This window comes from Mustela nigripes, chromosome 17 (assembly GCF_022355385.1).
Source record: "Mustela nigripes isolate SB6536 chromosome 17, MUSNIG.SB6536, whole genome shotgun sequence".
Lineage (NCBI taxonomy): Eukaryota > Metazoa > Chordata > Mammalia > Carnivora > Mustelidae > Mustela > Mustela nigripes.
The window spans coordinates 47929793-47943438 of NC_081573.1; the positions used below are offsets into that span (position 1 = coordinate 47929793).

The 13646-nt window shown below is 40.9% G+C and overlaps 1 protein-coding gene across 3 annotated transcripts in view; it reads right to left on the bottom strand.

Annotated features, from left to right (window-relative positions):
- Nucleotides 1-516: 516 nt before the first annotated feature.
- The window catches only part of WDR59 (WD repeat domain 59), a 101537-nt gene continuing 88407 nt past the window's right edge, over nt 517-13646 (bottom strand). For 2 of the 3 annotated variants that reach the window (XM_059383590.1, XM_059383589.1), the window contains one exon: nt 517-9144. In XM_059383590.1, the coding sequence (XP_059239573.1) occupies nt 8909-9144 (236 nt within the window). In that variant the 3' untranslated portion in view covers nt 517-8908. Of the gene's footprint in view, nt 9145-9176; nt 9634-13646 lie in introns of those variants that run through there. The other variant, XM_059383592.1, reaches the window with a different exon arrangement.

Sequence of the window (13646 nt, forward strand, 5' to 3'; positions counted from 1 at the left end):
TTATTACAATTACCCAAGATGTTCCCCTAGGGAGAAATTGAGTGAAGAAGACACCAGATTACTTTGTATTATTTCTTAGAACCATATGTGAATCTACAATGACCTAAAAATAAAAAGATTAAAAGAACAAATTCTACCAGAGGGGAGGTGGGTGGGGAGATGGGTGAAATAGAGGAAGGGGATTAGGGCTACAAACTTTCAGTTATAAAATAAGTAAGTCACAAAGGTGAAAAGTATAGCAGAGGGAACTCAGTCAATAATACTGCAATAACACTGTGTGGTGACAGATGGTAACTACACTTACCAGGGCAAACACTGAATAATGTACAGAATTGTCAGATCACTATGCTGTGCATGTGAAACTAATACAACATTGCATGCCAACTACACTTTAATAATAAATAACAAGAAATGAAATCTAAAAAAGAAAAATGAAAAACTAAAAAGAGTCATGAAATGCAATGATAATAATAATAATAATAATAATAATAATAATAATTCTGGCACCATAAAACAGCGGTTCAGGGAAGTACAAGCTCCCTGTCATTGTTCTTAGCGACAGCTGCTCTCTCATCCTGGGAAGTAGTACCAAGGCTGACCACACATTTTTCCCAAAGAGATGGTTTTCATCTCCTTTTGCCTTAGAGTCTGTATTCCCACTGTTGCTGTCCTAATTAAGACACAGAAATAGACTTCTAACCAATGTCCCTTTCCACCATCTCTTCACCTCTAATTTGCACATGGTCAAACTAAGACCTGACCTGTCGGTCTCCCGTTTAACCTCCCTCGAAGGCTCCCCATCATCTACAGCAGTTATTTCTCAAGTAAGATCCTCAAATCACGGGTGTTCCTAATTGGTCTGCAAGTCAAGCCCTCCAGGGGAAAAAGATAATTTGGTATGTGTATATGTTTCCTCAAATTTGACACATAACATTAACTACAATTTTAATAAACATCTCATTTTTTAATTAGTATGTTCTTAATGATATTCCCAAAGACTGCATATGTGCATATAAAATTGTGTTGGCCATTTCATTTTGTCTATCAAATGAGTGTGATGTCTATTAAATTTGCATTTTCACTATTTACTGGTATGTATAGCATATCTCTGTTTTTCAAAAATGGATCAACAGCTTAAAAAGATTAACTGAAAAATAAAAATAGTTATAAAAGTGGACTGATTAACTTTCTTACATACACACACACAAATAAACTCAAAATGGATTACAGACCTAAATGTAGGACATGAAACTATAAAACTCCTAGAAGAAAACATTGAAAATAATTTATTTGATATTGACTGTCACAACATTTTTCTAGATATGTCTCATAAGGCAAGGAAAACAAAAGCAAAAGTAAACTATTGGGACTACATCAAATAAAAAGCTTTTGTGCAGCAAGGAAATTATCAATAAAATGAAATGGCATATGGAATGGGAGAAAATATACGCAAATAGTATACCTGATCAGGGGTTCCTATCCAAAATATACAAAGACATATACAACTCAACATCAAAAATACAAATCATCCAAATAAAAAGGGGCAGAGTACCTGAATAGGCATCTTTCCAAAGACATACAGATAGCCAGCAGACACATGAAAAGATGTTCAACATCACTAATCATCAGAGAAATACAAATCAAAACTACAATGAGATATCCCCTTACACCTGTTAGAATGGCTAGAATAAAAAAGACAACAAATAACAAGTGTTGGCAAGGGTGTGGCAGAAAAGGAAGTCTCATGCACTGTTGGTGGGAATGTAAATTGGTACAGCCACTGTGGACAACAGTAGATTCCCCCCAAAAATTAAAAATAGAAATACCACATGAATACCATATGATCTGGTAATTCCACTACTCAGTATTTACCCAAAGAAAACAAAAATGCTAACCTGAAAAGATACATGTTTATGTAGCATTATCTACAATATCCAAGACATGGAAGATGTTATACACAAATCCAAGTGCCCATCCATAGATGAATGGATAAAGAAGATGTAATAAAACCACATGAGATGAGGAATTTAGAAAATCAAACATAAGAACAACAACAACAAAAAAGCAGAAACAGACCCATAATTACAGAGAACATGTTGATTGTTACCAGAAGTGGAGGAGTGGAGACTTGGGCGACATGGGTGAAGGGGAGTGGGAGGTACAGGTTTTCAGTTATGCAATGAGTAAGTCATGGAGATAAAGGCACAGCCTTGGGAATATAGTCACTGGTATTGTAATAGCCTATAGGATGACAGATGGCAGCTATAATTGTGGGAAGGATCTGAGCATAGCATTACCTATCGAGTTGTTGAATCACGATGTTGTACAACTGAAACTAATGTAATACTGTGTGTCAACTCTACTTCAATTTTTTTTTTCTTAGAGTTCAAGTCTACTTCATTTTTTTTTTTATTCAACACTTTCATATATCACCCAGTGCTCATCATAACAAGTGCATTCCTTAATCCCCACCACCTATTTAACTTATCCCCCAACCCACCTCACTTCTGGTAACCATCAATTTGTTCTCTATACATAAAAGTCTGTTTCTTGATGTGCAGTCTATCTCCCTCTTTCTCTTCCTCTCTCATTTTTTTACCTTTGCTTTTTGGTTTTGTTTCTTAAATTCCACATATGAATGAGATCATATGGCATTTATTTTTCTCTCACTGACTTATTTTGCTCAGTGTAATACTCTCTAGCTCCATCCATGTCATTGCAAATGGCAAGATTTCATTCTTTTTTATGGCTGAGTAATAGTCCATTTATATACACACACACGTATATATATCTCACATCATCTTTATCCATTCATCAATCAGTGGATACTTGGGTTGTTTCCATAATTTGGCTATTGTGGATAATGCTGCTATAAACACTGAGGTGCATGTATCCCTCTGAATAAATATTTTGTATTCTTTGGGTAAATACCTAGTAGTGAAATTGCTGCATTGTAGGGTAGTTCTATGTTTAGTGTACTGAGGAACCCCCATACTGTTTCCATGGTGGCTGCACCAGTTTGCATTCCCACCAACAGTGCAAGAGAGTTCCTCTTTCTCCACATCCTCCAACACCTGTTGATTCTTCTGTTGTGGATTTCAGCCATTCTGACAAATGTAAGGTGATATATCATTGCAGTTTTGATTTGCATTTCCCTGATAAGAGGTGTTGAGCATCTTTTCATGTGTCTTTTGACCAACTGTATGTCAAATGTCTGTTCATGTCTTCTGACCATTTTTAATTGAATTATTCATTTTGGGGGCGTTTTGTTTTCTTTTGGTTCTTTAGTAGACTCCATGCTGGGCATGGAGCCCAATGAGGGGCTTGAACTCACAACCCTGAAATTAAGACCTGAGCTGAGATCAAAATTTCGACACTTAACTGAGCTACCCAGAGGTCCCTGGGGAGTGAGTTTTATAAGATCTTTATGTATTTTGGATACTAACCCTTTATCAGATATGTCATTTACAAATATCTTCTCCCATTCCATAGGTTGACTTCTAGTTTTTTTGATGGCTTCATTCACTGTGCAGAAGCTTTTAATTTTGATGTAATCTTAACAGTTTATTTTTTTAAGATTTTATTTATTTGACATACAGAGATGACAAGTAGACAGAGAGGCAGGCAGAGAGAGAGAGGAGGAAGCAGGCTTCCTGCTGAACAGAGAGCTCAATTCGGGGCTTGATCCCAGGACCCTGGGATCATGACCTGAGCCAAAGACAGAGGCTTTAACCCACTGAGCCACCCAGGTGCCCCTCAATAGTTTATTATTGCTTTTGTTTCCCTTGCCTCAGGAGACATATTTGGAAAGAAGTTTTGATAGCCAATGTCAAAGAGGTTACTCTGTTTCAGGTCTCATATTTAGGTCTTTAATCCATTTAGTATGGTGTTAGAAAGTGTCCCAGGTGAGCCTGGGTGGCTCAGTGTTGGAGGACACGTAGAGTAACAAGATGCTGAATCCTGAGCACTTTTGTTCAGGGGCTTCCTCAAAACATACTGGTGGTCATCATCTTCTTTAGAGAGACTGAAAAGTTCGAGGATTCTGCTAGCTCTTTTGGGTCCTGGGCAACAAGACACAGTAGTATCAGTGAGTCCAGGATTATCCTTCTTCCCTTTTTTTTTCTTTTTTTTGAACAATGACCAAATTGAAAACACTGAGATTGGCACTTTCTTTCTCCAGTCCTACTTGGCCTGTAGCAAGAATGCTCCTTACTCAGCAGCACGCAGACACAGCCTTGGGTCAAGACATGCTGTTTCTTGGGGAAGTCTTGTTTGACATTGCCACCACTGATCTGGAACATATACCCTTCCATTCTTCACCCAGGACATCAGCAGCAACATCTTTGGCCACACGCTTCTCATAACACGTATGAAATTTCCATTCATCATCCACTTCAATGAGTTCCTCACAGCCAGTAGCTGGGAAAGAGATGTTCAGCTTCACCTGACCACCTCTGAGGTGCCACGACAAACAGTGTCTTGAATCTCTTCATCAGTAATTTGTAGTCTTCAGAGTATAGATATTTCACCTCTTTTGTTGGAGATATTCCTAGGCATCTTTTTGTTTGGGGTGTAACTATAAACGGGACTGATTCCTTAATTTCTGTTTCTGCTACTTCACTGTTGGTGTATAGAAAAGCAACAGATTTCTATATGTTGATTTTTTATCCTGAGACTTTACTGAATTTGTTTATCGGTTCTAGCAGGTTTTTTGGTGGAGTCTTTAGGGTATCTATATAGAGCATCATGTCATCTGTGAACAGTGAAAATTTTACTTCTTTCTTATTGATTTGGTTGCCTTTTATTTTTTTTGTTGTCTGATTGCTGTCACTAGGACTTCTAGTACTATGTTGAATAAAAGTGGTAAGAGTGGACAATCCTGTCTTGTTTCTGACCATAAAGTTCTCGGTTCCCCCCTGCCATTTAGGATATTAGTTATGGGTTTTTCATATGTGGCCTTTATATGTTGAGGTATGATCCCCCTAAATTTACTTTATTGAGGTTTTTTTTTTTTTTTATCATGAATGGATGTTGTACTTCATCAAATTTTTTTCTGCATCTACTGAAGTGATCATCACATGGTTCTTACCCTTTCTTTTATTAGTGTGGTATATCACATTGATTTGCAAATACAACTACCTTTGCAAGCCACAAATAAATCCCACTTGATTGTGGTGGAAGATTTTTAAAAATGTATTCTTGGATTTGGTTTGCTAGTATTTTATTGAGAATTTTTGCATCTATATTCATCAGGATGTAGTTCTCTTTTTTAGGGTCGTCTTTATCTAGTTCTGAGATCAGGATAATGCTGTCCTCATTGAATGAATTTGGAAGTTTTCCTTCCTTTTCTATTTTTTGGAATAGCTTGAGGAGTTGGTATTAACTCTTCTTTAAATGTTTGGTAGAATTTGCCTGTGAAGCCACTTGGTCCTGGACTTTTATTTGCTGGAGTTTCTTGATTATTGATTCAGTTCCTTTGCTGGTAATCAGTCAGTTTCCTATTTCTTCCTGTTTCAGTTTTGGTAATTTATATGACTCTAGGTATTTACCCATTTCTTCTTGGTTGTCCAATTTGTTGGCATATAGCTTTTCATAATATTCTCTTGTAATTGTTTGTATTTCTGTTCTATTCGTTATTTCTCCTAATTTGTGATTTATTTGGGTACTTTTTGTTTCTTTTTAATAAATCTCACTAAAGGCATATCAGTTTTATTAATTTTTTCAAAGAACCAGCTTCTGGTTTCACTGATCTGTTCTATTTTTTTTTTTTTTCCTTTTCTTGGTTTCTGTATCATTTCTTTAAAGATTTTATTTGACAGAGAGAGACACAGTGAGAGAGGGAATACAAGCAGGGGGAATGGGAGAGGAAGAAGCAGGCTTCCCACCTAGCAGGGAGCCCGATCTGGGCTCTATCCCATGAGCCTGGGATCATGACCTGAACGGAAGGCAGATGCTTAACAAATGAGCCACCCAGGCGCCCCGGTATCATTTATTTCTGCTCTGATCTTTATTTCCTTCCTTCTGCTAGCTTTAGGCTTTGTTTGTAGCTCTTTTCTAGCTCCTTTAGTTGAAGGTTGTGTTGTTTATTTAAGATTTTTCTTGCTCGAAATAGGCCTGTATTACTATCTATTTCCTCTTAAGACCACTTTTGCGGTACCCCAAAGGTTTTGGACAAGTGTGTTTTCATTTTCATGTATTTTTAAAAATTTCTTCTTTTATTGCCAGGTGGACCCATCCATTGTTTAGTAGCATCTTATTTAACCTCCATGTATTTTTGGTATTTCCAGATATTTTCTTGTGGTTGACTTCTGGTTTCACAGCTCTGTGGCCAAAAAAGGTGCATGGGATGACTTCAATATTCTTGTATTTGTTGAGACCTATTTTGTGGCCTCATATGTGATCTATTCTGGATAATGTTCCATATGCACTTGAAAAGTATGTATATTCTGTTGTTTTAGGATGAAATGTTCTGAATATATCTGCTAAGTCCATCTGGACCAGTGTGTTATTCAAAGTGTTTCCTTGCTGGTTTTCTGTTTAGGTGACCTGTCCCCATTGATATAATAGGGAGGTTAAAGTCCCCTACTATTAATGTATTATAATCATAGACTAGTTCCTTTATGTTTGTTAGTATTGTTTTATGTATCTGAGTACTCCCATGTTGGATGTACATATATTTACAATTGTTATACCTTCCTGTTGGATTATCCCCTTTATTATTATATAGTGCCCTTTTTTTTTTTAAAGATTTATTTATTTATTTGAGAGAAAGAGAGCAGAGGGATGGGCAGAAGAAGATGGAGAGAGAATCTCAAGCAGACTCCATGCTCAGTGTGGAGCCCAATGCAGGGCTTGACCTTTAGGTCTAAAATGAGTCACTTGTAGGTAACATATGAATGGGTCTTCGCCTCAAAATTCTCAGTAAGAAATGAGTTTACACTGTAATCCATTATACATATATGCGAATGTGTACATATACACTCATAAACAGGTCACACAAAATGGTATTTATCCTTTTTATGGTACATGCTCATCATTTCTCCTCTACTCTATTTCATTTTTTTAATGCTTTTTTTTTTAAGATTTTATTTATGTATTTGACAGACAGAGACCACAAGCAGGTGGAGAGGCAGACAGAGAGAGAGGAGGAAGCAGGCTCCCTGCTGATCAGAGAGCCCAATACGGGGCTCGATCCCAGGACCCTGGGATCATGTTCTGAGCGAAAGCAGAGGCTTTGAGCCACTGAGGCGCCCCTAGTGCTGGTTTTTATATACTAAATTGATTTCACAATCCATTACTGGGTCCTGATCTATAGTTTAAAACAGGGATGTACAACACATTTTGAGACACATACTTATATTTCTTAAGTTAATCCACTTGGAACTGTAAAATTCTAAGAAACAAATACATATTCCAGTAGAAATATGAAAAATATTTCTCTTTCCTGGCACATATAATATGTGAAGAGTTGGAAATCATTCTGAAGAATAAAACAGGTGGACATCTGAGTCACAGCCACTTGGAATGCAGATAAACAAAAAACAGAAAGTCTGTGAGGGAGCCCAAATGAAGAGTGGTAGGAACTTAGGAGAACTCAGCCAACCTGCCCAGTGGCAATAAGAGACTGGAGTATCAATGCCGTGAAGCCAGCTCATTTTCCTTTTGCTAAATGAAATGATTAAAAGACTTCCGGGATTGGGCTCCTGGTGGGGTGTAGCCATTTGAGCATCCAACTCTTTGTTTTGGCTCAGGTCATGACCTCAGGGTTATGGGATCAAGCCCCACATCAGGCTTTGTGCTCAATGCAGAGTCTGCTGAAGATTCTCTCTCCCTTTTCCTCCTCCTCACCCCTCCACACCAGCCCTGTGCTCTCTCTCTAAAATAAATGAATAAATCTTAAAAAACAAAAAACTCTTGGAATTGGAAAGAAACTTAAAATATCAAATTCTATTTTATCCCAACCGATGACAAGAGTAAATGAGCATTCCTTTGAAAATCTGAGCACTGACTTTGGTCCTATCCCAAGGAGTTAACTTCATTAGAAAAAAAATTAAAAACAATTTCATTAAAACACTGTTCAATCATCTCCTTTTTTTGGGGCGCCTGGGTGGCTCAGTGGGTTAAGCCGCTGCCTTCGGCTCAGGTCATGATCTCAGAGTCCTGGGATCGAGTCCCGCATCGGGCTCTCTGCTCAGCAGGGAGCCTGCTTCCTCCTCCTGTCTCTCTCTGCCTGCCTCTCTGCCTACTTGTGATCTGTCAAATAAATAAATAATATCTTTAAAAAAAAAAAATCATCTCCTTTTTTTAATTCCCCAAACAATGACCTGACTTTTATTAGCCAAGGGAGAGCAGCTTGAAGAGAAATAACAAACTTAAGATACATCTTTACGGTCCTTAAGTACATCATGTATTTATAATTTAAGTGTCACTTTTAAAAGGCTACTATCCATCAATTCATTGAAACGTACCAACTTGTATCACAGACTCCCTTATCAACTGAGTTAATGTACACTGTCCTTTGGCTCAGGAGACCATTCTTTGTATCCAACCTTGGTCTGAAATGGCTTCAGAAAGGATGCTGTTCAGTGGTTTAAGGTTCACACCTTGAAGGTAAACACGGCTCTGGAGGCAGGTGCTTTTCTTCAGGAAGATTTCCACTTGGCTCCATGGCTCTGCACATCTGTCCCCTCCTTCCCGGTGACCTCTATGCCACCAACAGCCAAACAGAAAAGAAGCAAAAGCTCGTGTACTTTTCTATTGCAGTGGTGGTGCGGTGGCAGTCTTTGAGGGGTACGTGCTCCAGTCTGGTCGGGAATGGCTTGCTGGAGCCTCCCTTCTGGTGAAGAGCTTGTCCTCCAACATTCATGGAGTCCTCTGGGATTGGCGACAACTTCCCTGGTCCATAAATTCAGAATGTGCTTTCAAGCAGGCAGTGACATCCACATCCGGTGGGACACACCTCCTGGGTCCGAAACCACTCCATCATGTGGCTGGTGTGCCCACCATGCCCGCAGGTCAGGCAGAAATTGGATGATCCTCGTACCGCCACGTGGCAGATGGCACACTGGAATGTGAAGCCTTTGCAGATGGCACACTGTGTGCCGCGGACCTCGCTCCGGCAGTGGCTGCAGTACACACCGAACTCTGCAGATGGGTGGAGGTGGCCAAAACAAGACACGCGGAAGGTTAGTTCTGCGAAACGCAACTGGGCACGGTCAGTAAGAATGTCTTCATGTGAGGAGTCTGCAAGGATTCTATTACAACAAAGATTCTTTTTTTTTTTTTTTTAAACAGCAGATGCCCTTCTTCCACAATCTTGCTAAGTCTTACAAAGACACGCTGCTGTCACTGCAGGCTGGGTGCAGGTGGACAGTGCAGGAGATGCCTGGCTGCTGGGAGGCCCAGGGTGAAAAGGCCAGGTGATGGCTACCCTTCATCCTCTCCTATGCTGATGACTGCATGGGCCTGGCTCATAGAGGTGGTCACCAACTGTTGGCTGACAGAACTGACGGACTCAGTGACACCCAGCAACACCTGATCACTGTCACTAGTCCTCCCTATTTGAACCAGACCAGGTGGCACAGATGCGCTGTGTCAGGATCCTGCAGTCAGGACCGCCGGGTCCCCAGCAACCTGGAAAAGACCCCGAGGGCTAAGTCCACCATCTTCATGTCCTAGTGCACCCTGGGCATGACCCTGAGCCCAGGTGGCCCATGCGGACCCCCGTCTCCCTTACCCAGCTTCCAGTGTGCTTCCCCAGGAACAGACCACGGCCACACACTCTCCTCCGACGGCACCCTCTGTCTAGCCCTGCCTAGAGCCTGCTGCCTGCCGCCTCTGCGGGCCTCTGCGGGCCTCTGCAGGAAAGGCTGCTTCCGTCTGGGGTCCCAAGGAGCGCTGAGGTGACGCAGCAGACCGCGCCCCATTACTGCCTCAAGACCATCGCCTCTCCCCTGGAGGAAATGCCACCTGGCTTCGCCACCCTTGCCTCTTCGCTGCCCTCACCGACGGCACTCTGGACACACATTCCCACACCCCGTTCTCTCAGGACTTTGTTCATGGTTTTCTTTCTTCTCTTGACCCCAGTTCTTGGCACCATCCCCGGTGCCTTCAAAACCCACGCCCTGAACCTCTGCACACCCGACCTCCCCATGCTGCCTTCACCCTTTCTGGCGACAGTTTCCCTTGAGGTCAGACCGAATGACATGGACCAACATTATCATCACATTTTTGCAAGTCTCCCCAACTCTCCCTCCACGGCCCGAACCAGAACCCCCAGGCCAAGGAGCGCTAGCAGCTGCTTATCCCACATCTGCCCCCAGCTTTCCTGAGGGAAGGTGCGCCGGCAAGATACGCTTCTCACTAAATACACAACAACCGACCAGCAGACTCCCAGGGCTGCCCCGTGGCGGTGCTGCCATTTTCCCGGGGGTGCTTCTTGCCTCCACCACAGCCCATGTGGCCCCTGCACAAGCAGCGCTCCCCTCCCTCACCTGCTGGCCTCCCCTCTTCCCTCAGAGAAGCCTTCATCTCTAGCCACCAAACCTTCACATTTTCCAACTTCCTACTTTCCTCTTCCCCGTCCACCTCCTACAACAGAGGAAGGCTTGTTTCTTGAACCTGAGCCAATTTCTCTGACTCAGGACAAGTGGCAGTCACAAAAATGTACCCGTAAAGACTTTTAAAATACAAGGTAACCAAGGAAAAATTTTATGATGGTCTCAGTTCAGGTAAATCCTGAGATTAATTAGGCTGGTTTGATAAGTTTGGTGAAAAACAGCCATGTCTTATCCCTCTATGCACAACCTCTAGGTAAGAGTTTGGTTTATGTTCCTGTGAAAAGCCTAATTAGTTTAAATCCTTTAATTTCCTTTACTGGTTTTATTGGTTGGGCAAGATTCAACCTTTAAAATTATGAGAACGTGAAAGTTGTGTATTCAATAAATTGAATTTTATCTTTAAAAGGGGGTTGTTATTTGACATTTGACATAACTGTAAATGAAAACCCAATTATTCTCCAGATCTCTCTGGGTAAAATTATTAAAATGTCATCTCCCTGAAAAACTCGGTATGTCATTAGTAACTATGTTTCTCCATACTATGTCAGCTTAAATGTGATCTCTAAAATCGTTATTAACTTTAAGACCTGAACTAATATTTCATTTAGTTAATTAATGAGTCATTTGGGGAGATGTAGCCAATTTCTAAGTGGATATAAATTCACAAAGATAGGGAATACAAAAACACTAAGTCACTACATGTGATTTTAATATTTTTCTCTTGCCTCTTATTGTTCTACATAATGGAATGGCCATTAGTTGAGAAGGAGTGGCACGCACCTGGGTCACGCTGGTGTACAGACTCACTTCCTCCCACAAGTGGAGATACAAAGGGATAGAGAGTTTGTATGAAATCACAAGCTGTCAAGGTGTCTTTTCCAGAAACCCTGACAAACTTGGGGAATCTCAGGGAAGGAAGCATATGAGGTACAGGCTTTGCACGGGAAAGCTGGCAGAGGCAAAACAAAGCATTCCTGGTTCTCAATGGGCAAACTAATAAGGACAATAAAAAAACGTCTGGCACATAAATGATCAAATTATGACTCCTAAGGCTTTATGAAACCCGCAAGCAGAAGCCAGCTCCCAAGGCTTAACACCACATGACCCTACATACAGAAGAGCTATGTGTATTAATTACCAGCAATTACACAAATGTAAATAAAACCAGCAAGATGAATAAGATGTTAAATTAACAGACATAGACGCAGAAAGGGCTGAGAACAAAATTTAGGTGAGCAGACACATGCCTCTGGGGCAGGATTTGGGGGGCGTCCCAAACACCTCACCTGTGCCGCCATAATTACCAAGCACCGCATACCACAAAAAAAAAAAAAAAAAAAAAAAAAAAAAAGCCCCACAAAATCAAAAATCATCTTGTAGAGGAGGAGCAAGATAGCAGAGGAGCAGAAGACCTGAATCAGGGCCTAGGAGTTCAGCCAGAAAGTTATGAAACCGTTCTGAACACCTACAAACTCAACAGGAGATTGAAGAGAAGAAAAGCAGCAATTCTAGGAACAGAAAATTGACCACTTTCTGGAATGTAGGACGTGCAGAGAAGTGAATCTGAAGCCACTGGAAGATAGACCGTGGGAGGAGGGGCCGACTCCTAGCACGTGATAGAGCAGAGCACAAAATCAGAACTTTTAGAAGTCTGCTCCACTGAGGGATGTCGCTCCAGAGGCTAAGTGGGGGCGGAGCCCTGAGACACTGTGGTCTCAGGACCCTCGGGGTCACAGGAAGACGGGGGTGTCTGAGTGTGGCAAAGCTGCCAGGTATCACACCTGGGAAGCCCACGTCAGAGCTGGAGCCAAGGTCAGGGTTCTCAGCTCAGGATTACCTTAAACCGGGATGAGCCGGCAGGGGACGCACAGGTGGTGGATCCCTGGATCCAGGCAGACCCTTTCTCTTCCGGGAGAAGCGGCATGCGAGCACGCTGAGACTCCAAACCGGGCCAAGTGCCAGAGATAGAAACACTCGGTCACAGGCCAGGTGAGCATGCACCGCCGCCAGAGAACAGGGAGATGGGAGAGACTAATGGCTTTTCTCTGAGGGAGCACTGAGAAGTGGGGTCCCAGCTCTCGGCTCTTCTGGCCAGCGATTGGGGGGCCGCCATCTTCATTCCTGTTCTCCAGAGCTCTACGGAAAGCGTTCAGGGAACAAAAGCTCGGGAGAGCGAACCTGAGCAGATTACTTAGCCGATCCCTGGCAAAGGCGGTACAATTTGGCCTCAGGCGAAGACATTTGAGAATCACGGAATAGATGGAAACAGACCCTACTCGGCAAGAACATCCAGCCAAGACCAAGTTCACTGATCACTGAGAACTGTGAAACTCCAGAGCTAGAGGAAAGACATACACAGAATTCATCGCTTATTTCCCATGATTCTTTAGTCTTTCAAAGTTAAATTTTTTGAAGTTTACTTATTTTCTTATTCTATTTAATTTTTCCTCTTTCCTGTTTTAACATTTTAAACTGTTTTATTAAAAAATCTTTTAATTTTATCTGTTTAAAAATCTTTTTAAATTTTAAATTTACCCCTTCCTTATATTTAACCTTATTTTTTGTATACATATAGGTTTTTCTTTCTTTAAAATATTGGGATACAGTTTCTTCTAATAGATCAAAATATACTCTAAATCTAGTGCATGGCTTTGTTCTAGTCTCCAGCCGGGTCACATTCTTCCATCTTTTTTTTTTTTTTTCTATTTTTAGCCAACTTCTTATCTTATCAATTCCTTTTTTAGAATCTTTTAAAATTTTCATCTTTACAGTCATATTCCATCCCTTCATCATGTTTACACATATATATATATATATATATATATATATATATATATATGAATTTTTCTTCCTTTAAAATTTTGGGAGGTAGTTTCTTCTAATAGACCAAAATACAGCCAAAATCAAATGTGTGATTTAATGCAATCCCTATCAAAATACCATCTTTTTTTTTTTTTTTTTCAAAGAAATGGAACAAATAATCCTAAAATTTATATGGAACCAGAAAAGACCCCAAATAGCCAGAGGAGTGTTGAAAAAGAAAACCAAAGCTGGTGGCATCACAATTCCAGACTTCAATCTCTATTA